Source organism: Ambystoma mexicanum, chromosome 3q, assembly GCF_040938575.1.
Source record: "Ambystoma mexicanum isolate Mex_15411 chromosome 3q, UKY_AmexF1_1, whole genome shotgun sequence".
In the NCBI taxonomy this organism is placed as follows: Eukaryota; Metazoa; Chordata; class Amphibia; order Caudata; family Ambystomatidae; genus Ambystoma; species Ambystoma mexicanum.
In genome coordinates, this window is record NC_090926.1 from 683,201,410 (window position 1) to 683,227,315 (window position 25,906).

The 25,906-nt window shown below is 44.7% G+C and overlaps 1 protein-coding gene across 2 annotated transcripts in view; it reads left to right on the forward strand.

Moving 5' to 3' along the window:
- The window catches only part of PIK3R6 (phosphoinositide-3-kinase regulatory subunit 6), a 409,768-nt gene that overhangs the window by 280,513 nt on the left and 103,349 nt on the right, over positions 1-25,906 (forward strand). For both annotated transcript variants that reach the window (XM_069654586.1, XM_069654587.1), the window contains exons 11-12: positions 1,522-1,608; positions 23,099-23,486. In XM_069654586.1, coding sequence (XP_069510687.1) covers positions 1,522-1,608; positions 23,099-23,486 — 475 coding nt within the window. The remainder of the gene's footprint in view (positions 1-1,521; positions 1,609-23,098; positions 23,487-25,906) is intronic.

The window sequence follows — 25,906 nt, forward strand, 5'->3', positions numbered from 1 at the left end:
AAGGCATCCCCTAGGCACTCAGAATTCGGCACAAGACATCTTCAAGTGGGAGGCAATAGGTTTGACCATTAAAAGCACACAATTTGAAGTAGAGTGTCTTGTTTAGCATTTACTTCAAAGAGTGTAAAAATGTGTTTCACAGCCTCTACACAGTATCAGGACCGTGTAGCGATATCAATGCAGTTACTTAAATGCACTGCCTTACTTATAATCAGACTGCCAGAAACTCTTGTTCCCAAGGATTAAGCGATGCCATGTCCAGTGTTATCTCAGTGTGCCTCATCTAGATAATGCCATGCAACCAATGTGGCAAATACAAAATATGTTACCCATTTTTAATGGTGCAATATCCATGGGTATCTCAGTGTGCCTCATGCAACATATGTTGTTCTCCATTCCCAAATAGGAGGCTTCTCCTTGGCATAGCTCCTAGATCTCCCTTTACTGCATTCATTGAGTTAGCACCTCAAGCAGAAATGCTGCCCAGCCTTGACCCAGAGATTACTGTCCAAGGCTGCTCCCAGCAGGTGGCAACAAAGACTTGCTTGTGGGCAGTGGGTGGGCTCTGAGCTGCTGCCAACGTTGTATACACGGGTTCCATATCATGCCTTAGGAGGTACTTTGTCCAGGTGTGTAGTAGAAGCCACTTTGTTAGGGCCACTGTGAAGGTGCTCAGGAAAGAGGATGTTCTTAAGTCCAGGACCAGGTCTGTGATCAGCAAAATGCATCTGAATACTGACGTGGGCCCGGGGGTGCCGCGACAGTGTTGGGTTTCTGAGTGGATGTTGTGGGTCAGGTGTGGGGGGTGGTTAGTCTACATAAGGAGGGGTGATGTTAAGGTCAGGGATGGATAAGGGATTGTATAGTATTACTTTTTGTATACCGTTAGCCAAACTGGCTGATGGCTGTATAAGGGGGGGGGGGGCAGGCAGGGAGGGCGGGGTGGGAGGTGGATATGGGTAAGATAGATTCCTAGTGACGAAGTATAGTACTTTCTCCAGGGTTGGAAGGAGTACTTGAGGCAACTCACAGTGTGGCTGTTAGAATAGAGAATCAGCTGATGGATGGATGGGGGGGTGGATGGAGCGACAGATGTACAGATGGATGGAAGATATAGCGGCACATAGGCTTATTTTCTCTATGTTTCTGCCTCGTACGTAGTGCGGCTGCTCATAGACATAAGTTTAGGTTATATTCTTAACCTGTCTCTATTCAAATGTGTGTCATTTTTGTGAATTGTTTAGGGATACACATTGCCATGGTTGGGATTCTGGGCGTGTATCTGGTATACTGTCAGCCAGAGGTGGACTGGTCTATATGTAACCTGGAAGCCCCCACTCCCCCCGACAGTCCATCAAAAGCGAGTAAGGCTAGCGGAAGAATCAGTCTTGACTGTCTCTGCCCCAACGCTACCATATTTGGTCTCTTATAAATGCTGCTAAGTTCTGTAGAGGACAGATGGCCTCAACTGACCACCAAAAATGTTGGTTTGTCATGCTTGCCCCTTTGAATTTCACGCAGGTGCAGCGCTATCCGCAGGACTTTGGAACGTACCATTGCCCAATCCAAGAATCAGCTTTCATCTTTGGGAAAGGGATGACCAACTCTGTAAGTTCCATTTTACAATGTTTCATGAATTAAATAAATTAACATACAAAGTGATGTTCATGTATGCTTGGTAAGTCATCCCGGAACTCTGCAACTCCCATATATTTCAGTAGCATGCAAGGCCTGAATGTAGTCCCGCTGCTTGTTGGAGCCCCAGTCCTCTGCTGCTGAGTCATTCTACTGGTATTGTCATTGCTCCCAAATTGTTGTTGGTGCTGAATTGTAGGGCAGTAACAGTCCTCTTTGCTGAGACCTGGATCTGGCAAAGCTCCTTGTGTCTATTGATTAGGCTGGCACTACATCTTCTATTGATTCATTGGGATGTGCTGCCTCTGCTGCTGAGTTATTGAGCTAGAAAAGGCTAGTTGCTGGGCCCTGGAGCGGACATTTCCTCTTCTGCTGAGACATTGAGTTAGCACTTACTTTGCTGCTGAGTCATTGAGCTAAAAAAGGCTAGCTGCTGGGCCCTGGAGCTGACATTTCATCTTCTGCTGAGTCATTGAGTTAGCACTGACTTTGCTGGTGAGTCATTGAGCTAGAAAAGGCTAGCTGCTGGGCCCTGGAGCTGACATTTCCTCTTCTGCTGAGTCATTGAGTTAGCACTGACTTTGTTGCTGACTCATTGAGCTGGCAAAGGCTAGCTGCTGGACCCTGGAGGTGACATTTTCACTCTTGCTGAGTCATTGAGCTAGTAATGACTGCTGCACAGTCATTAGACTGGCACTGCTCTTTCAGCAGTGCACAATTCCATCAGAAACAAGCATATCCCCCCATCCTTCTTAGCATTCTTATCTTATCTGAACAAAACCTGTAAAAATGCAACATATGCACAAAGGCAGTTTGGCGCTATCTTAGGCAAGGTGACGGAACAAAGAAGGAACTAAAAGAGATAAGTCTTAAGAAAACGTCTAAATGGCAGGTAGTCGGCCACCATCTGAAGAGCAAGAGGGAAGGAGTTCCACAAGCATCACCTACTGAAAAGGACCGACCACCAATCCGGGTGAGTCTAAATCTTGGGGCCTCGACCCGATAGGCCCCAGCAGACTGCAAGCTCCTCTTAAACGTTTCCTGTAGGTAAACACCTCCTGACATATGCATGGCCCGATGCACTAAGCAAAGCACTTTAAATTGAATGTGCTTTGCAACTGGAAGACAGTGCAAACCGTGCAAGATTGGACAAGAGGGGACTAGAGGTAACCAGACAAGCCGCAGAGATCTGAAGAATTTATAGCCACCGAATCAGGTACGATGCAGCATTCTTAATGTCCTATCTCTAGCCTATTTGCCTCTGGGATTTGCCCCTTCACATTCTTATCCATCCTCCCCATTTTCCTTTTCATTTGACCATTCTAAAGTCTAGGTCGTTAGGCTGACATCTATAATAGACCTTTGGCTTCGCTATGGTTCTTCTGCCATGTGTTTAGTGTGGTATATCCATTGAAACCACCCATTGGTGTGGTACTGCTGCCCCTTCTGCTGACTCATGGGCATGGCATTTCCCCTTCGGCTAAGTCAATACGTTGCAACAGGAACTTATTAAAAAGAAATGTTAACCTTTAAACATATTTTTAACAAATCCGCACAGATTCCTTCCATGCAAAGCACTGTACGTTTCAAATTCCAAGCTGTCAGAGCATATTTCGCCAATGCAGCAATACAAGGAATTACCCTCAGATTATTTCTTTCTGCAAACCAATGCAGATCACGTGAGACTTCATCCTGACCGTGTGTCTAAGACAGGGTGTTCCTGATTTTCAGTTTTTTATTCTTGCTTTTAGCTTATTGAGCAGTTTTATTTTTCCTCAGCTGCACATTTTTTAAATTGTTTTCCTCCACGTAGACCTGCACACATAGTATGTATTTCTGTGTCTGCTCATTGGACCACTCAAAATCCTGCTTTAATGTCAAACTGGTTTTGTTATATATAGAATTTTAAATGTGTAGCAATGGCCTGCAGGGATATATTCCACTGAGTTGTTCCGAGTGACATCTGAGAGAGAAGCTCAAGTTGCCTATGATGTTGCACGGAAGCCAATGTTGTACACCACAGTTGAAAGCTAACCATCTATAATTTGATGTGGTGTATTCCAGGTGTTGCCCCTTTTTCCAGCCCCTGTGCTCTCCCTTATGGACTAGCTTTGCACAGTGTGTATGCTGGAGGCAGGAGGGACTATACACAACATAAAATATACAAAGGACATCATTATCGGCAATGTGCAAAAGAATTGTGGTAAATTCACTGACATCTATTAACACCAATTTGCTACTCATTTTCCACACCGCCAAATTCCAAGTTTGCGGTTAAATTGCAGCAACGACCTTGACCACTGGAGGGTTTCCCTCCACTTTATATCAAAAACATGGAGGATTTACTGTGGATAGAATTCCCACGTCACTAAATTGCCATTGGCTTCCGCTGGGCTCCAGGAATGTTGATCAACACCGCCATTCTGCCAATTTTAATCAGGATTGACCATGATTGCCAGTGACGGGCACGATAAATGGGTTTTGGCCGTATTTCCACAGGTCACTTGCAATGCACTTTTATGGGATCATATATTCCTTATAACACATGGTCATACGCTGACATCCCCTTTAGCACCTGGCCTACTACAGTTGTGTAAGAAGGAGTCCAGTTGCTGGAACATATAATCCATTTAGAATCTGTTTGTATTAAAAGGACACTAATATGCAGCTTGTAACGTGTTGCAAAAAATTGTCTAAGCAGTTTAATATAATGCAGCTAGAAAAGGTTTTGGGTATAATTTAAAATAGATAATGCCATGCTGATTCTTGCTCTCCTGTGTCAAACGCATGCTGTGCACATAATAAACATGCTACCATAAATATATGTCAAATAAACAAACGACCTCATGTTTCTCAGTTAATGGCCGTAAAGTGTCACAGAAAGCTATTTTAGAAAAAAGGAATTCGAAAAGTTTGTCCTGGCTTTAAGTAAGTGCTGCAGTGGCAGCTGAAATTCTGCTCTTTGCTGGCTCAGGCATTGTGATATCCCAAGTGAAGCGTTAAAACTAGTTACAAGGCAGTAGCGTTGTCATTTTTCATTTCAGGTCAGTAGTGATGTCACACCTAGCCGGTAATAAGATTTAAAGGCTTTTATAAGGGTATTGCTGGCTGACACGCATTATACAATTCTTACACTAAGAAAGCATCGCAGAAAGACAGGAGTGCGTTTTTTAAACTTTTCACTTATATGTATTTTTCATTTCTTTTTTTTTTAATGAAAGTGAGAGCTTCTTCCAGGGCCCCCTCAAGTATTCTATCAATGGTGAGGAAACACAAACAAATGGGGTTTTGTCAATAGAATTGCTCTCGGCGTCAGTGGGCCATTCTTGCTAGCTTCCTCACATGCCCATCATCAAGGTCATCACATAAAACTTTTTTTCTAATAAGGTGATGGCTGCAAACTCTCAAAGTGTTCTTTCTGGAGAGGGGTGCCTGCTACCTTTTTGAAAATGTTTTCAAAGGAACTTGGGGTTGGTCTCCCTGAGGTACAGGGGGGAACCCAGACGTGGACTCCCTGCTCACTGTGCACAGAGAGGCACAGCTCCACCTCACTGATGAGGCCCAACAAGGGTGAAACGTGTATGGGGTTGCAGTTGGTACTCTTGTTCAGAAGGGAATTGCAATAGCATTTCGTTGCTGGACTGCCCATGTGGGTGGGACAAAGACTGATATGCAAATGCTTATTTCCCATCCGTGAAAGGTACAGTGAGCAAAAAGCAATGGCTGCGAACTCTCAAAGTGAAAATAAACCACAGAACAGGTTATCATGTCATGTTCTTTCGGGAGAGGGGTTCCTGCTACCTTTTTGAAAATGTCATCACATAAAAAGGTACAATATGTCTGCCACCAAACGCCAAGTGGTATGCTGAAAAGTCAGGCAGAGCTAAGCCTCCCTTCTCCGCTGGTAAATGTAACTTACAAAGCTTAAGGCGAGGTGCTTTATTGTGGCAATAAGCTCTGAGACAGCGGGCCAATACCGCCCCAGGTAATGCCCCTGGGTCCTGTAGTTACACGCAAGGGCCTTAACGAGGCCTTAAAAAAAAGTTTTATGTGATGACCTTGATGATGAGCATGTGAAAAAGCTAGCAAGAATGGCCCACTGACGCTGAGAGCAATTCTATTGACAAAACCCCATTTGTTTGTGTTTCCTCACCATTAATAGAATACTTGAGTGGGCCCTGGAAGAAGCTCTCACTTTCATTAGGAAGTGAACCCTACCTCCGGTTCATTTCCTCCATCTGTTTTAACCCCGTTAGTAAGAATGGCCAGATTGGTATTTAGGGGATGTCAAGTGGATTGAGGATCAGTTGGTTAACAGGAGTTGGCTTACATTTAATCAACTGAAGCAAGGAAAGAATATACCAAACTGTACAGACACTGACTACTTAAAAGAACCAGACCCACCCGGGAGAGTTGGAGAGTAATAACATTGATGAACTTGTCTTGAACACAGACAACAAAGACCATCACTCCTCAAAATTATACAAACTTCCTTTTGTCCACCAAACAAAATAAATCAAGACTGTTGGATGCTTGGTCAATGAGGTTAGACGAAGAGATGTATGTCACACTTTGGGTGAATATCTGTAGAAATGTCACCCGCTCCTCTTTGACTTTGTGTGAGAGGTCGGGGCAGATTAAAATTCTGCACAGGGTTAATTGGACACCTGAACATTTATGCAAGCGTGGTCTCTCAGGTTCAGATGCATGTTGGGGATGCACACATAGATCTGGTACTCTTGCACATATGGTCTGGGAGTGTAACAAGGTGAGGTTATTTTGGAGTGAGCTGATTAAGGTCTTCAACAAGGTCTTGAGAGTGTCATTGGATTATGGTTTTGAGACATTAATATTGGGTGAAGATATCATATTAGAGGACTTATCTGGTTCAAAGAAAAGTGGTTAGTAGGGCAGCCTTGATGGCTAAAAAGATAATTTTGCGGAACTGGAAATCTCCCAGCCATCCAGAGGTGGGTGTGTGGTTAGTTGAGATGCACAAGCTTGCTTTCATGGAAAGTGTCATTTATAGAAGTCATAAAAAACATAAACTGTTTGGTGAAGTGTGAGGGAGATGATTGGACTTATTTTAACTAGACTACAGCTCTTATAGAGTGAATTGTGGTAGAGGTTGAGGGGTAGGAAGGAGGAGAGATGATGGGTGGTTTCTTGCATTGTTCAACATGTTGTTTTCTTGTTTGTATTGATAATTTTGTTATAATGTGAATATTTTTTAAAGGAGTGTCTGTCATTGCTCCCAGCATTCCTGCCTATAGAATCTGGCTGTGTGTGACCCGGGGATTAAGTAGAAGGATATTTTGATTCTAAACAAAGACGCTAGCAATGACATCAAAGTGTTGTGGAGGCCTGGCCACCCCTGAGCCAAAGGCCTACTCACCTCATATGCCAGGGTACTAGATATGTAGCACAGCTGCTTCCCCTTGCCGTATCCACCCCCGGAAACTCAACTGATAACTGATGGCGTTCATGTCATCCGCCCATGCCAAGAAGCCATATTGCGCTTAACAAATGCTGCTTAACAGTAGTCTGACATAAGCTACACACTTCCCTGTATAGTCAACTGTCAAAAGACAAAAACAACTGAGTGCACTAGCATTCTCATCACACACACACATTACCACGAAGACATGTACAGTAATAATACAACTAATACATACACAAGCTTTGTAGTTGCAATCATACAACACATTCAAATGCAGCTTCTCTTGTAAATTGCAGGGATTCCTTCAACTCTGCCTGTGTCCCTTAGGGACATATTTAGAGTTTACAATGCACACACCTTAAATGCACAAAAATAACTGCAGTAGAGAGGTGGCAGAATACAGGGCAGGAGTCACAGGACAGACAACTCAACTGGGAACTTACAAATCAGGGAACTTATAAATGTAACCCTCTGTCACTTCATGCTTACAAATGTGCATTGTGTGGCGGGTCAGAAGAAGGACACAGACTTTCTATTTTACTGTAGTTTTATTTAACAGAAAGACGTAAGCTTCTAACTTTCCCTAAACTATGGGTGTTCCCTACCTAACAAACTAACTAAGGTGCTCGTCAATCTTCGGTGTACGTCTTAAATCAGATTCAGTACACTGTCCAAAGCTAACCAATTTGGACCCTACCACTATTATAAGAACTAAAGTACAAGAGAATAATTCCTTCTCCTGTTATATGGGCTCACCTCAAGTTCAGTTCAATATAGAATTCATAAATTTCTTTTTGATATCACTCTCATCAAGTTATACAGTTTAGATACTGGATTCTTCCAAGTCTTAATATGTTCCTTCACTTGCGTTATCCTCTTGTATTCTTCTATTTTCTTATCTCTTATCTGTCATAGAATGTATCCGCACTTTTCTCTTTACTTTCACAAAAGTTCTTCCAGTCTCTTATTATTGACTTCTCATCCTGATCAATACAAGCTTTAAATTGCCAATATTCTTTCTTACTTTCTTTTATATATTCCTCTAGACTGGGATGAGTTAGAGGATTCCAGTAATGAATCTCTCTTTCTCTTGATATTTTCAATACTTCCCTTTGATTTACTGGAATGAGAATGAGAATTCCAGTAATGATTCTCTCTCTCTCTCTCTACTCCCCCTGCCGGGTCTCCTGTTTTCCCCTTTACCTATGTTTTGTAGGGGGTAATGTCACAATGGTCCTACGTGGACTGGGACCTTCTTCTTTTCTTATCTGAATGGCTCCTCGCCTGTTTAGCAACATCTCTGACTGCTGCTTCATTCCTCTTTTCCTTTCCTTTCCTCTCACTTGCTTCCTTCTGTGATAGCTCCTCAGCCGTGCTAACGGCATTGTTTATGGACCCATAGGTCCACCACGTCTCCTTTGTGGCCACGCTACCACTTTTCCTCCCTTCGAAGTTAGCACGTCTCTTGGTATGCTCTCTCTTCACATCAGCGTTCTCTGTGTCTTCCTCTTCCCAATGCTGTCCATTGATGACTTGCTTTGGTTCCCTTTTGCACTCTGTATGCTCTCTCCTCACTATAGCATTCAGAGCGTCTTCCTTTTCCCAAATCCTTGGTTTGGCGAGTTCGCCAGATTCTGCTCCTCGCATTGGATGCTGCGCATCTAGGCCTCTCTCAGCTAATTTGAAACTCCCGGTATCTCTCTGTTCCCAAGGCCTGCCATCCTGTTTTTTTGATGCACTCTTGGGGCTTCCTTGGTGTGTTGTACAAGTCCTTCTTTCCTTTCGGATTCGGCTTCAAAATGGGTCGAATGATCTTCTTGTCCTAGTTTCTTTTAAGCTTTCTCTTATAGATGTTAATGGTGCACTTGGTTGACAATACACATTTTGTTTTTGTTATTCATATCTTCCTTCATGGTATCTTATTGAAGAGATTGTAGTGATCTTTGATTTACGGAGTTCCTCACTGGAACGGGATTCCATGTCCCCAAAGGGGGAGTCTCTTCCGGTGAGGTCCCGCTTGCCTCTACCCCTGCGGAGGGTTTTGCGTAGCATGCTCACCTGCCTATCCTCCCAAGGAAAGGCTCCCCCTTTCAGGCTCTCACTTCCCCCCGAGGGGGAGCCTTTCCTTGGGAGGATAGGCTCCCCCCTGGGGGGAAGTGACAGAATCCCATGATTCGTCACATACCCTTTCCCTTAGTTGACTGGCTTCTCGTTCTTCATCAAGCATAAACCGATATTGCTTTTTTAGCAATGCTGGAAGGGCTGATTCTGAGTATTTACACCACAATTGATTTGTTGTAGCGTTTGCTCTCAAGTATCTATAATACACATTTATTCCTGCAACTTTAAACTACTTCATGAGTACATAGACTTTATTTTGGGTACACACACTATTTGAAAGTTGAAATTCCTTATATCTGGGTGAAAACACAGCTGCAAGCATTATTTAGCATTTCTTAGAAAGTTAACAAAGAAAAGATGCCCAATTAATTTTGTGATTTTGCATGCTAATTTTCCAAGCAATACTGAACCGTACTAGTCATGCCTTGCTATCTTTGCCAGTATATGTATATCCAGTGCAGGTTGTAGATCTAAGATAAGCATTCTGGCTGGGAATATTTGCATGTTGAGGGTAAATGCATAGCACTCAACCTGTCAACGTTTTATGTGGGTCTTCTGATGTTAAAATGCTGGTCAAACATTAAATTGACAGTGAAAAGTATTAAACATATTAAACATTTTGGAATGTTATACTAGCAATTTGATGGTGGAAAAAAAGGTCTGACCCTCCAAATAGATGTCAATTATAAGCGTGGTTGCTAGTGAACATAGAAGACTTTGCCTGCAGTGTGCGTGCCCTCCAAAGGGCCACATATGCTCCAACCAAGCTGCACTGCCTTGCAGTCTTAGGACTTGCTCTCTGGCTATCCCCTCCCACCTCCTTGGACAGCCTGAGATTGTCTCATGGGCATACTGGGCAGACTTGGGAGTGGAGACTTTCTGCAATAGGCAACAGTAGTGTGTGTCTGTGTGTGTGCATGTGTGTGTGTGTTGTGCAGGCAGGGATAAGCTGTGCTTAACACCTCATCATCTTCAACTGATCCTTCCAGTCCCACACAATTAAGTCTGGTAATGAGCGATTTATGAGCACATAAATCAGGCATGTTTAAACACTGGACCCCCTATACCTGCCCCACTCCCCACCCAGCACATGCGAACTGGTAAAAGCTATCAATAGGGCAAGAGGGTCCTATAAAAGAGAGGCTCTTCACATGCATGGGAGATAGCAGGCTGCATGTATCTAAAGCTGGCTATACCTGTAATTTGCTCTGTCACAGGCTACACAATGTGTCTGTTGAGGGGGCCTTACCAGGCTATGACCATGCTGCATGTGTACTAGTTTTAGGGGAAATCCGGCACTGCATGAGGGAAGCTTGCACTGGTCCTGTTTGTGCCATAAATGTACAAATACGAGTGAAGTATGCCCAGGCCCTTGCAATCAGTTGCTTTGCCAATGCTGTACTTATGCATATTTGTGAGAGAAATCTACACTACAATGGCATGCTGTGGCAAAATCTGATTGAGCTGGACTTGCACTAGCCCTGCCCATGTTGTACCTGTTTGTAATAGAAGCTTGAGTGACACTGCACATAATGTATCTGTTTGTTAGGGACCCTTGCCAGGTCCTACCCATGCAGTCCAGGGACCCATTTGCTAGGGAAACCTGTAATCGATTTGGCCATGCTGTACTGTACCTGCTTGTGCTGGAAACATGTACGGGCCTGTCCACTCTATACCTGTACTTGTTTGTGATGGATGCTTACATTGACTTATTTACACTTGACCATGCTGAATTGTTTGTAAGAGTTTGCTCTTGTTGTATTAATGCTGTATCTGTTTGATGCCCTGTCCATGCTGGATGTATACTTGGCTGTTACAGAAGCTTGTAGTGACCCTTCACATTCTGTACCTGTTGGTGGAAGGCGTCCACGAGCCTTGCCCATGCAGTGCTTGATGGTGTTTGAGGAAAGATTGCTGTAACCTGCTCTATGTTGTACTTGCTTAAGGAAAGCCTGTGCTGGCCCTACCTCAGCTGTTCTGTGCCTGTGTATCTCCTTGCGAGGGAAGCATGTGCTGTCCATTTGCATATAGTAACTTTATGTGCTGTATTTGTGGGGAAAGCTTGTTCTTTTAGAAACCTTTCAGAACTATTGCCTGGACTGTGATATATGGGTTCCTGCATCAGGAATTTGAATCTGCTGCTTCCCATGCGGTACCTGTTTGATAGTAGCTTGTAGTGTTGCTGGCCATGATGAATTTGTCCACTGTGTGTTGGAAGTTTTCAATCCTGTTCTTTATGTGAGGGCCACTTGCTCTGATACCCATTTTGTACTTTTCCTGTATGTCAGGGAAGTTTCAACTTCTGCTGCATGTGTTGTATTTTCTCTGTGTGAATAAAGTTTGCACTGTTTGTGCAAGCACTGTAGCTGTTTTCTGAGTTAAGAAAGCAGCGCAGCACACATTGATTACACGCAATTATTAACTTTACACAGAAAACTGATTAGTACCAGGAGTACCTTTATGGCCAGTTTGTCAGAAATGGTACATTTTGAAGAAACGTGGGCCAGTAGAATTGGTTCGAACTCCCAGCTGCACAGCACACTTAAGCCCCTATTTCGGGAACCTAGTGGAAGCAGCTCTTTCCCCATATCTCCAATCCATCTTGTAGCAGTCTGGCTGGGAGGTAGAGCCCGTGTCCCATTTTCGTACATGGCCCTAATGGCAGCCCATTGGTAGTATTGTCATATACAAAAAGACGTTCCAAATGTATCAATGAGGTATCCTCTCAAACAGTTCCAATAATACTAAATTATTTATGTTTCTTATTCACAAAAATGTATCAATTTTATTAATTACACAAACATCATGTTTCTTAAAAACAATAATAAAAATGATCATATAACATAAAACAAATTACAAAAACTTAAAACACAAGTGAAACCAACATGAATAGGTCCTAATAAAGTACTTTTTAAGGGTCATGAATTGTAGCTAATACACGCTAGGATCCTTAAGCCTCAATACATTTGGCTATTTCCTGTTCTTCTTAGTACATTTATAGATTCCCAAATCTAAAAAAGTACTGTATTTGAAAGGAGAGCCTGGTTTTGGGAAGGGCCTTAATGGCCGAAACACGTGTCAACACAGACGGGCACACATATGAAACTGAATACGGTCCTTGAGACCTTCATCAACAAAAAAACAAAAAAAAGTAATCTTGACTCAATTTGAGCTTTGAAATTCTTTTGAGGTGCCTGGCGCAACATATGAGTACAATGCTTCAGAAATTATGCTGGGGAAGGCCTTGAGTTTGTGGAAGACTTCAATGGAGGATATTTTCAGGTAGAGTTGTGTATCGTCCGCATATTGTTGGATGTTGTGGCTGGTGAGGGGACCTCCCAGGGGCTCCATGCAGAGGTTTAAGATTCTGGGTAAGAGGCTGGATACCTACGGGACTCAGCAGGTGGCAGGTAGATTTGGTGATCTGGAGGTATCCACCTGGACAAACTGATTGCCGTCTTCTGTGTAGAAGGTGAACCAATGGAGTATGTTCTCTACAATTACCTTGTGCTTCATCAGTATATTGTTGATGAGTGTTTTATGGTTTACTGTGTCAAAAGATGTGGCAAGATTGAGGAGTACCTTGTTGGTCTCCGAGGATGCAGAGGAAGATGAGGGAATTGTCTACCTCTTGATGGATCTTTGGAGCGTGGCAAGTGCTATACACAGATGTCCACCACACCATAACAGATTTCGGAGGGCGCAATCGATTTTCTGAAATTTGTGCTTTGGGATAGGTAGCGGGGAATTTTGTAGAATGTGCAGGAATCGGGGAAGGGTAATCATTTTGAAGAGGGCTGCTCTGCCCAACAGGGTTAGCGGTAACGAGACCCAGTGACAAGTGTCCTCTAAGAATCTCGTTGTGATTGGGTGTAGATTCACAGGTGAATTGTCTCATTTCAACACGGTACGGGCAGTTTACAGGGGCATTCGCTCTCCCTATCGGGAATAATATACCTTTGGAACGCGTAATCCGCTGAAGGCTCCATAGCGGCAGTGGCTTTATTGATGCAATGTGGTATGGAAAACTCTAATGCAGGTTCTTGAATCTTTTTGCTTCTTGAAGAGAGCCTTGGTAGTAGGGGGATTTTGCCATTGGAATTTGTCTGTGGGAGAGTTCTTTAAGTAAAGTCTGGTTAGAGAGGCTATCATACTTGTGCCCAGTTTTCCCTTGCTTATGGATGACTTATTTGCTAATATTGAGTTCTTAGATCTGCAAGGAAGTAGATGGTTTGGATTCAATGGTTTGTTGGTTTTCTGGGTGGTTCTAAAGGAAGTATTTCAAGGTTTGTGATGCCTGCTAAGTAGGCTTTGGTTGGGCAAGTTGATCAGGGTGAGATGGTGGATAGTGAAGGGAAGGGAGCAGCAAGATGATCTGGCCAGTCAAGAGATATGTTGTATAGAATATGTGGTTAGTATGTGATGATAAATTCAACAATGCTGCCTTCATTGTAAGTTGGGAGAGTGTTCTGCTGGGTGAGGGTTAGTGTGCACAGCAGGTTGAGTAGTGCATTCTTCATGGCCTTGGTGGCAGTGTTACTTTGGAGGGTTAGGTCGCTGACAAAGATGTTGCTGGCTTATTTGAGGGACATGCTGGTGACCATGTCAGTGAAGTCATCAATGAAGGATGTGGTAGGCTAAGGTGATTTGTAGATAAGGTAATGGTATCTGTGGGAGATAGGGGGATGTCAGGAGAGCGATTTGAAGGTGAAGGTAATGCCTTCGTCCAGTTTTGTGCAGGATCAGGGTGGCTTGTAGATGATGGCAAGTCCGCCACTGGGCCTGTGAGGCCTGTCTCTGAACTGAATTATGTAGCAAGTGGGGAGAGGACATCAAGGATTTGTGTAGAGATGGGTGTTGAGCAGGTTTCGGTGGTGATGGTGTCTGTGATGACAGCTCGGAATGAGATTGCTAAATGAGTGTTGGCGGGGATCAACTTCTGGATTTTTGCAGGGGGTGTTGTGTGGATTGTTTGATAGGTGATGTGGAGGGTGATGTGGGTGAAGTTGCTGTGGTGTGGTTTCTATGTTATCATTGGCTGTGTGCCGTGTTTTCATGGAGAAGGTGGGATGTAAAGTGATTGGGGTGAGACAAAGCGTACCTGAGGGGTGGGCTGTAAAGGTCCTGTCCATTTCTAGATCCTACAAGAACAGCAGAAATTGCCCTGGGTTTCTTCTGCCCTTCGTTGCCTGTTCAAGTGAAGCCCTTAGAGCTAAGATTAAAAAGGCAAAGGGAGGTGGTGGAGCAGGCAGGAAAAGTGGGAAGATATAAGCAATGAATGGCTGGTGTGTGAGGTATAGGTCACGTGGTTGTATTCCAGCTTGACGACTGCATACATTGCAACTATCAAACGGAACTAAATACAGTCTTTCTCATTGGGGGCTGTCTAGACGAAAAATATCACATATATGACCCATGATTACTTTCCTCATTATCTTCTGTAGGATTTCAGCCTAGCTTTGCATATTTGAGACAAGGGATTCCACGATCCAAAGCAATGTTTTGCTCTGAAGGTAAATAGTGTACAGTCAAACATTCTTACTTCTTCATTATTAGGTGTGATTTATCTGCTATTTTCAATGTTTCATTGAGGACAATGCTAATTGGCCCATGACCCCTCAGAATGGCAAAGGCTCAGTGGCTATGTCCCTGCTTAAAGGTTAAGTAGAGAACACACCTTCCCTCTTCCTAAACCGGTATCTAGAGGCCTCTCACAACACTAAACCCGCAAGCTCCCTCTCCAAGGCAAATTGCTATCTTTGGAAACGGGCTGCCTCTCATCTTACTATTTGGCCCATTACGGGGGTCACCACTCAGCTCTTTTGCGTAAGGTAAGTAGATGGAGAGGGCCTTGCAGTTGATGTGTAGTAATATCATTAAAACAATGCATTCAGATTTAATGAAATACCTACAGAGGAATTACAGTAAGTCTCTTATATCCATGTAAGTGGTATTCCTTTAACCAAGTAACACCCACAGATCACCAATGCCAGAAAAGATTATTACCTCTAATGGTAATCAGGGCCATAAACTGACAAAGCTATCATGAGGGGCCATGGTAGGGTATGAAGCACGTTTTGCCTGATAGTTTGTGTTTCGCATTAAGACCTTATCAGCAGTAAGTGTGACCATCTATTCAGACACATTTCAGGTCTTCTTCTCTGAGAGATAGGACTGCTATGGCAATACCGCCGGGACATGTTAGCCTGACACACAGCTATGGACTATCCCATTGAAAATGTTTTCATATGGTAGTAAGGACATTAGCTCCACACCATAAATGTTATTTTTTCTCTTTCGTAATACAACCAAAGAGCAGTTGGCACAGTAAATTCCACAACGTATCAACCAAGTCGACCCATTCCAAGTACAGCCATGTGTTGCGCCATCAATGATTATGCACAGCAATGATAGGCTAGACACACAACATAATACATCGGGAGAGAAGACCTCAGACGAATGACAAGACATTTCACATGTTAGTATGTCCAGAGATCACGCGTAGCTCTGTAAACTCAGTCCAGATCTCGCCATCCCTTGGTCTATCCCCCAACTTCTCAAATGTGTTTTGTGGAAGACATGTTAAAGCTGTCCAAATAAAAGGATATTCCTAGATGTATTTGCACCCGGTCCATGCACCTTATTAAAAAATCTAATTCATAAACTAGTGTCGTGCCTCATACGGCCTCCACCCACTCAGTTTTGCTCCACATTGTAGTTGTTTTCTAAACTAGATAAATATGAAGAAGAACCAGACAGAGGACTAGGGAAGGAAATGTTACTTACCCATAACACCAGTTCCATACTCTGGAAACCATCCTCCCATTTAAAGCTACCCCCCCTCCCCCACCGTTGCCAGCACTTAGTCAGAGCGTGCTGTGGGTGGATTACTTTCTGATTCTAAAAAATGTAAATAGTGTGGCTTTATGTTATGTTATATTGGAAATCTTTTATAGTCCACCTAATCATGATTGTAGTGTTCCCAAAGTGCTGAGGCTTGTCTGAAAGGTTTTGGATTGGGGCCTCTCCAGGGGTATCCAGATCTTAGCTCTGAAGAAATAACACACGAAGGGATGAAGCTCTGGAGGAAAGAGGGTGCAGATAACACAGGGGATTAAATGTACGTGGGGAATGTTCAAGGAGGAAGAATAGAATTTGTGATAGTTAAGCTGTTTGTCGATTCAACCTAAGTAGGTCATAGATCTGGATTGCAGAAATAAGAGGACATGCGAAAGAGAAGAACAAGTTACTTACCAACTGCAATGTTCTTTCGACTGGATGTTCCTCCCACGTATTCCTCATTTTAAGTTAATTTGTTATCGACAGCTTTGCTGCTTCGGAATTTTTCTTTTGACAGAGGGCGCTGTGCTGGAGGTCGTGGCATCGATTGTCCCTCGACGGGCTCCGTACCTTGTCAACGTCACTGATGGTATAAATAGCTTGAGCCGTGCCCGTTGGCTTCAGTTCTGTTTTTTACGATGAAATATAGGAGGAACACCCAGGCGTGCCTCATGACTGATGCACTCTTAGTGAGAGCAAAGTGTAAGAAAAAGCAAACTGTACTGCAGGGTAGGTTGGGAGGGTCGATGAGGAATACGTAGGAGGAACATCCAGTCGAAAGAACGTTACAGTTGGTAAGTAACTTGTTCTTCGAATGGATTGTGTCCTCCTACGTATTCCTCATTTTATGATAGACTCCCATAGCAGTGGCAATTTTGGAGGTGGGAGTACTACATACTGTTTTCATGGACCTAATGAAGTACCGCCTTGGCAAATACCCCCTCATTGGAGGAGGAAGCATCTAAGCAATAATGCTTGATGAAAGTATGCATCGATTTCCATGTTTCAGCTGAACAAATATCCGCTGCAGGAACTCCCCTCTTCAGAGCCGCAGAAGTAGCCATCCCCCTAGTGGAATAGACTCGAAGCCCATCTGGGGGGGGTCCTTTCCCGCCAATCTGTAGCATTCAATTATAGTCACAATGATTCAGCGGGATATGGTTTTTTGTTTTGTTACCGATAATCCCAATTTAGGACCTGTATAACCTACAAAGAGTTGGTCATCTTGACGTAATTTTGACATTCTTGAAATGTAAAAACTGAGAGCCCTTTTGGGGTCCAGTCTATGCAGTCTCTCCTCTTCTTTGCTCAAATGAGGAGGAGGATAAAATGTTGGTAATATGATTTTTTGTGACAAATGGAAGTCAGAAACTACTTTTGGTATAAAGGAAGGTTTAACTTTAAGAACTACCCTGTCCTTGTAAAAAGTAGTATATGGAGGTTTACATGAGAGAGCCTGTAGTTCACTAACCGTGCGGGCTGATGTTAAGGCCACAAGAAGGACAGTTTTTAATGTTAGAAGCCTCAAGGGACAAGAGTGCGTAGGCTCAAAAGGTATACAAGTTAGAAACTGAAGTACTAGATTTAAATCCCAAGTTGGGACATGAAAAGGTACTGCAGGGTATACGTTAGTAAGACCTTTCAGGAATTGAATGATTAATGGAATTTTGAAGTAAGAAACCTCTTTCGAGGAGCGCTTGAAAATGGACAGTGCAGCAAGATATCCTTTAATTGTTCCGATCTGGAGCCCCAGATTGGCTAGATGTAATAGGAAAGAAAGCACCATTGGGTTGCCACATTGAAAAGGGTCCACATCCTTATCTTTGCACCAGTTACTGAACTTGTTCCAACGACATCGGTACAAAGATTTTGTTGCTGGCCTTCTGGCCAAAAGCAAAATCTCCATAACGTCATCCAGAAGATCCCAATCCTTGTATCTCAACCTCTCAGAAACCATGCGTGAAGGTTGAGTGTCTTGACCTCTGGATGGAGAACCCGATCTTCCTCTTGTGAGAGAAGATCCTCTCTTTGCGGAAGACGCATTGGAGGGCAGATGGGCATATCCAGAAAGCCCAGGTACCACGTCCTCCTGGCCCAATCTGAGGCAATTAGGATCATGGTTTTCCTGAACTTTCTCAACCTCCTGATTACTTGAGGAATCACAGGGACTGGAGGAAAAGCATACAGAATTGGGAACTTCCACTCCACTATGAACACGTCTCCTAGAGCTCCTCTCAGAGGAAATTCCCTTGAACAGTACAGTTTGCACTTCCGGTTGATCGCGGTAGTGAACAGATCCACTTGAGGGGTTCCCCAAAGGGCGAAGATCTGCAGAAGGACTTACTGAGCTAGCTCCCACTCGTGGGAGACTGTGCTCTGCCTGCTCAGAGCATCTGCCGCCGTGTTCTGCTCTCTGGCTAAGTGAACTGCCAAAAGAGAGATTCCTTATTGTATTGCCCAGAACCAGAGCTGCATTGCCTCTCTGCACAGTGGTAGTGACCCTACGCCTCCTCACTTGTTGAGGTAGTACATGGCCACTGTGTTGTCCGTCATTATCAGGACATTCTTTCCCTGTACAGAGGGCAGGAAGGCCATCAGCGCTAGGCTGATTGCCCTCAGCTCCAATAGGTTGATGCGTAGTTTGGACTCCGATGGAGACCAACGGCCGCTGATTCTCAGATCGTTGGTGTGTGCTCCCCACCCCGTGAGTGAGGCGTCCGTTACTACTGTTATCTCCGGCCATGGTTGCCAAAAAGATTCTCCTTTGAGGATGTTGTCGTTGCAAGCCCACCATAGTAGATCCTGAGCAACTGCACTCAGGACTTGCAGAAGATCCAACATATTCCCTGAGAACTGGGACCACTGAGTTCTGAGTGCCCATTGAAGGGATATCATTCTCAATCTGGCCTCTGGCACTAGGAAAATGCAGGATGCCATGAGGCCGAGTAACCTCAGAAATCGAAGGCCGGTAGATGCTGGGCATTCTGGAACTTTGTTACCATCTGCAGAATGTAGAATCGAGGAAGTATCCAAGACTGCTCCGATAAATTGGAGCTTTTAGGATGGTACCAATTTGTGAAGGAAGTGGCAGGTGATCGAAAGATGTTCCTGAGCTTGTTCAGGAGAACGTGTTCTGATCAACCAATCGTCCAGGTAGGGGTAGACTCAAATCCCACCTCCCCTGAGACTCGCTGCCACCACCGCCATTAATTTGGTTAAAATCCTCGAGGCGCAGGTCAACCCGAATGGCAGGACTCGAAACTGATAGTGAGAAATGCCAATCGCAAACCTCAGGTACTTTCTATGCTTGAGATAGATTGGCACATGAAAGTAAGCATCCTGAAGGTCCAATGATACCAACCAGTCTTGGAGTTGGAGAGCCTGAAGGATCTGAAAAAGAGTCACCATCTTGAACTTGTCCTTCCTGAGGAACTTGCTCAAGTTTCTTAAGCCCAAGATGGGTCTCAATCATGTGTCCTTTTTTGGGATGAGAAAGTTTGGGGAGTACCAACCCTTGTTCCTCTCCGCTACAGGTACTTGTTCTATAGCACCTTTCTACAGCAGGGTTAAAATTTCCTGCAACAGGAGCGGATCTGGAATTTTGACAGATTTGATTCCCGGTGGATGGTTCTGAGGCCTTTTTAGGAAGGGGAGACAGTAACCTTGAGCTACTGTTTCCAGTGCCCAAGCATCTGAGGTAATGCCTCGCCATTCCTTCAGATGCTGAGAGATCCTGCCTCCCATTGGGGTTTTGTGTAACAAGGTCTCAGAGTGATTTGGAGGCGGCTGCAGGAGCGCCTGAGGGTAAAGATTCCGTTCCTGAGGCTGGTTTCGCACCTCTTCCTCGTCCACCACGAGGGACATTTCTTTTGCCTCTTTGAAAGACCTGTCCTTTTCCTCTACCAAAAGAGGAGTAGTCCCAAAAAGAACGACCCCTCCAGGAAGATGAGCCTGAATAGGGTTTCTGAGGCTGTCGCATGGAGGCACTAAGAGATTTAGCTGCCGCGTTTGAGGTCTGAAAGTTTTCTTGGCTTTCATCAGCCTTACTACCAAACAGCCTCAAGCCATCAAAAAGCATGTTGAGAAGTCTGGCCTGCACATCTGGTGCAAACCCCGACTTCCTCAACCACGCAAATCTGCGTAGTACAGTGCTTGCAGCCATGGATCTGCTGATACTATCAGCAGTATCCAGCCCAGACTGGAGACATTCCCCCATTGCCTCCTTCCCGTCTTTGACAATATTCAGGAAGCCTTCCCTTTCCTCGTCTTCCAGAATATGATCAGCTGCTGCCGAAATACAGTCCCACAGGGCCAGGGTACAGGTGACATTGGTTGACTTAAGAGCCATACTACCCGAAGTAAAAACTTTACGGGCCCAAGCATCAACTTTCTTATCCTCTCTATCCGGGGGAATAGTAGGATATGCAGTCTGTCTTGAAGTAGTTGCTGCTTGAATAACCAGACTTTCTGGAGTGGGATGTCTGTTTAAATATTCAGGATCAGAACTAGACGGTCTATATTTTATAGGAAAATTACTGTTTACAGCAGCAATATTTTCAGGAATTTCCCAGTTCTTTTCCACTGTTCTCTGAAGTGCCCTATGGAAGGGGAGAACTGGATCCTTCTGGGGACCCCGAACAATTATGTCCTTCATATCGCCCTGTTCAAAAGTGGGTGAGGTTCTACCCCAACCCATATATTCTATCACTTTATTCATCAGACTCCTGTATCCTCAATCTGCATGTTCTGCATGGTCAGGCCTAGCAAACTCCAATTCAGGTGACGTGTCAAGGCCACTAGCATAATGTAGAGACTTGCACAGGTCTCTTATCTTAGATTCTGGACATAGACTTAAAAAAGTCTGATTTTGGTAATGGAGTCGAAGACATAGGGCCTCATTCCGAGTACGGCGCTAACCAATGATGCTATTAATGCCTTGGTTGACGCCGTACCCGGACCGGCAGCGCCTTGGTGGATGGCGGAATTACCGCCCCATTCCAAGGTTGGCGGGTCGGCAATTCCCCATTCACCAAGGCTCTTCCCCATTCCCAAATGAGCCCCCATAGGGCTCAATGGGAATGGGGAAGATGCAAATAACGGTGACCGTTCATTACGGTCACCGTTATTGGCTTGGAGGCCCCTTTGCGCCCTCGACTTTAACACCTGCTCAAAGCTCAAAGCAGGCGTTAAGGGAGAGGGCGCAAAGGGAACTCGGAGTATGGCGGTAAGGGATCACCGCCACCAGTCTCGTTACTGGTGGCCGCTATCCCTTACCGCCATACTCGGAATGAGGCCCATAGACTTAAAAAAGTCTGATTTTGGTAATGGAGTAAATCTCCTCTCGTCCTGAGTTTTTGGCGAAGGAATGGAAAGATTCTTCGAAGGTGTCAAAGGAATCTTCAACGACCCTGATGAAGTCTTCGACACAGGCGTCGAAGAAGATTTCGGCTTCGATGTCGAAGCTGCCGGCACCGATGGCGTAGACGAAGTTGTGGATGTTTTTGACGACTTCTGTTTCTTATGTGGTATCGGAGAATTACTCGACTCTCGATGAGTCTTCGACGACTTGGGGTTGACTCGAGTTTTTCAAGTTTCATCCATACTACTGGGTTTTACCACAGTAGTTCCCGACTTCCCTATGTCGTCCGATGGAGCGACAGGGGTACGGCTCTTCTGAGGTTTCTTTGAGGGGGTCGAGGCTGAATTCTCAAATACCTCCATCATCTTCTTTCAAAATTCCTCACATTTTCTAGGGGAATCCAACTTAGTCGGGCATCGGGTGATGAATCGGAAGATGACGAAGGAGATCTATGTCTCCTTTTCACTCTCTTAGAAGAGGAAGATGAAGAGTGCCTCGATCTACTACGAGATCGAGATCTCTTAGAGTGTCTATGATGATCCGATTTTTTCGAATCGCTTGATTTTTTATGTTTTTTAGACAAAGCCTTCAAGGCTTTAGAAGCTTCCCTCCCCACCGCCAGTTTACCTTTCCTCTCACGAAGGGCCTTCTCTGTCATTAACTGACAGGAGCCACAGTCGTCGGTTCAATGACTTGAAGCGAGGCACCAGAGACAAACCCAGTGAGGATCTGTGATCGACATCTTCAATCCGCAGTCAATCGACTTTTTAAACCCAGTCTTGGGTGTTGAAAGTGTTGAAGAAGACAACATTTTCAGTAGAAAATGTTGAAGCGCGCCGTTCTCGAGAACGAAGCAACCGGAAAAATGGAACTGAAGCCAACCGGCACGGCTCAAGGTATTTATACCATCAGTGACGTAGATAACGGAGCCTGTCGAGGGACAATCGATGCCACGACCTCGAGCACAGCGCCCTCTGCCAAAAAAAAATTCAGAAGCAGCGAAGCTGGCGATAACGAATTATCATGAAATGAGGAATACGTAGGAGGAAACAATCCATTCGAAGGGTGTATTTACAAAAGGGCAATTTCAAAGAGATAGGTTTTTCTGAAAGTAGTGTTTGCTGTGTGATGGACTCAAAATTAGCTCATGTGCCCCCTTAACAGGTGCTTCCTTTTATTGACCAGCAGTAGGTTTCATTCATCCAACAAAACAAACTCCAGAGTAGTAATGCTGCTTCTGCCAAGCCTAGTGTCAAAGAGTGGCCATGACCAAACTAGCCTGTGTGAAGGGCAAACACTGAATGATGCATTATGGAACTGGCAAATGGTATTGTTATAGCAGCCAGTGTCCTTATTTGGACATTATCGGAATGTGTGCTTGTTTTTTCTGCTCAAGTGGAAGATATGATTTAAAGGTTAGAAATAAAATTGAGATATTCAGACTGGAAAATCTGTACACAAAATGCAGTACTGTCGTTATATAGGAATCCATTCACATGTGCAACTGTTCACATCTGAAGAAGCGACCAGTGTGGTCTTAAAAACTAATATACTGTACTCACGGTGTCAGTCATACCAACAGCAATCATAAATATGTAGAATCGTCCATTTTAGATTCTGATGCGACTAGTATCTGCAGGCAAATTACCATTGAAAACCCACATCACAATATGTAAAAGGTTTCATTTTGATGTTCCTTCTAGGTAAAGAACTTGTAGCTTTCTCCAAATCCCAGTCGAATATCACAGAGGAAGTGGTGTCGGACCGTGTGGCTTGTGACCCAAATAGGGCATCCGTGTTGTCAGATGACAGTGGGATTGAAAAAGATCTGCCTGTCTGTGATGAGAAGGCTCCACCAGGCCTGCAGAGGAGGCCGTGCATTAAGAGGAACGCCCCCGTTTTAGATTCCATGGCATTCATTCATACCATCTCCAAGGTCCCGCTTGGAAAGTATTCGGGCACCCTACACAGGATGTCTGGGGAAGCAACAGAGTCCACGTCAAATCTGCACAAACAACACACCGCCCGAGTTGTGATCCTTGGGGATGACCGAGCTCTCGGAAGAATGGCCAAGGAATACTACGCTCTGAGGTAACTACTGCTGTATTCACTGTATTTCCTAGTGCATGCTTTCTCTTGTATGGTCTATTGCTACTGTAATGGGTGCAGATCCTGACATATGTGTAGGAGTGGAAGGTACCTGAATGAACAGAATGATTACACCCCAGCCCCTTCAGTCCAGCAGGTGGGGTGTTTGCCGAATGGAAGGTGCTCAGCTGGTGCCATTTCAGAGCTTAGTAACTAACCTCAGGAGCCTAACACTGGGCCATCTTCCCAGTTTCGCACTTCCTGTTGGCCCAGTTATATAATCCCTGCCATGCTGAATGGAAAGTGCCAGGAAGGAGCAATATCATTTGAAGAACTTATTAACTAAGCTCAGAATCCTTGGAGTGGGTCACCCTGACCAGTTCCCTCGTTCATCTTCCTGCCAGCTCAGTTCTATTTCCTCTGATAAGCTGAATGGATGGCTGTTAGTTACCGTCTGTATTAAAAAATCACTTGGATGTATTGTCTCATAGTATGACACATTCTTATTAGATCTCTCATGGCTTATGAATGCCTTAATCATAATTATTTTGGTTATCCCCCATGTTGTGTGCCCTAAATTCAGACTAGCTTCCTTTCAGGTGAGCACATGTCAGCTGAGCACCTCTTCAGACACTAGAAGCCTTCTGTCAAGCTACCATCATTTAAACAAAAGAGGTGATGGCTGGAAGGTTTAGAATTAATCTGAACATCTGGCATTGCTCTGGCCAACCCTCCAGACCATGTTCCTCACCTGCCAAGACATTGCAAAAGGGGAAAGACCATATGCAAATCAGGCTTGGTCCCACTATAAAAAGGGGCAGTCCAGCCCGAGCTGTTTGGTCACGTCCCTTCTGCGCGAGACCACAAGCATCCCCAGACAGCTTCCATAATTTGTCAGGATTTTTGTCCATTATCCACTAGATGATCTTCTACTAACAAGAGGAAAAGACAGGTTAAACGTATTTATTTACTGAGCCTCTTGTCCCACAAACCATTTGTTTCTCTGTTTGTGTCCTCCTGGAGGATAACATTACAAGAAAACAAGAGGTGGAGTAAGAGTCTAAAATGCAGCGTCTGCCTAAAGTTCTGTTAAAGACATGGTGGGTTTCCTTCTCGTAATAACAGTTCAGGTATTTTCTCTTGCCCCATCCCTTAAATGTGCTGTCCTATAGGAATGTGTATAGAATATTACACCGCAAAGTGCACTTGGGCTTTCTTTACGGATGTTAGAGACGATGCACAGTATCAGCTGAGCCCGTAAAATCGAGGCGTCTGTCAGTATTGCTGCAGTCTCATCTTCTGTAAAGAAGTCACATGGCCTTGCAAACACTCGCATTATCACCACAGCCATCTCTGATCATATATAAAGAAAACATAAAAGGATGTTCTGAGAGTAGCAGATGGCAGAAATTTGATTGACCAGATCATGCTCATGTCATTGAGAAGCAATAGAAGATGGGAAGTGTGGCTAAAATCATTGCTCCTTAGTCAAAAAGTGCAAGACATGGTCTTGTTCCTACCCTTTGATGTCAATGGGCCTCATTACGACCCTGGCGCTAAGTGAAAAACGATGGCGGTAAATGGTTACCGCCATCGTTTTCCGCCAGGTCCGATCATGACCCGTGACCGTTAACTACGATGCCATTAGCGGCATCGTAGTTAACGCTGCCGCTAACTGCGCCAAGGGCGCGCGCACCCGACCTCCCACACCGTACTTAGCGCCATGGCAGAAAGGTATGCGAATGCCGACCCAAGCGGACATGCACCTAACGCCATCACCCAGCCCGTTAAGTACCTTACCGCCATGGTGCTAATTACGCCATCGCGAACCAACCGTAAAGGGCCATGTAAAGTGAATGCAGCTGCCACAGGTGCACAGAAACAGCACAGGTGAAGGCAATACAGACTCAGGAAGTCCAAAAAGAGCACACCCCACCCCTTCCCACACCCAGTCACACTCCGCAATGATACCAATACGACTAGCAATGTTGGGGCTGGAGCACCTGATAGCAATGCAAGTGCTACAACAGCAACAACAACAACAGGCAGCAGAGAGGAGACGCAGGAGGAGAAGGTGGGCAAGGCAGGCCCAGCAAGCCCCACCAGCACAGCCAGTGCCACCACGCAGGCAGCCCCCAATCCCACGCATCAGAGCCAATCCGTTCAACCTCACTGCTGAGCAGATCCACACCCTGTACCGTTTGGACCGGGACACCATCACCGCCATCGTAGACGTGACACACAAAGACATCGTCAGCATGATAGAAACTCCAACCGCCATCCCACCCCTACTGAAGGTAGTGTCTGTACTACACTTCCTGGCCACAGGCACCTACCAGCACACAGTGGGGCACTTGCATGGCATTTCACAACCATTATTCTCACGAACACTCATCCAAGTGCTCGATGCCCTCCTCAAGCAC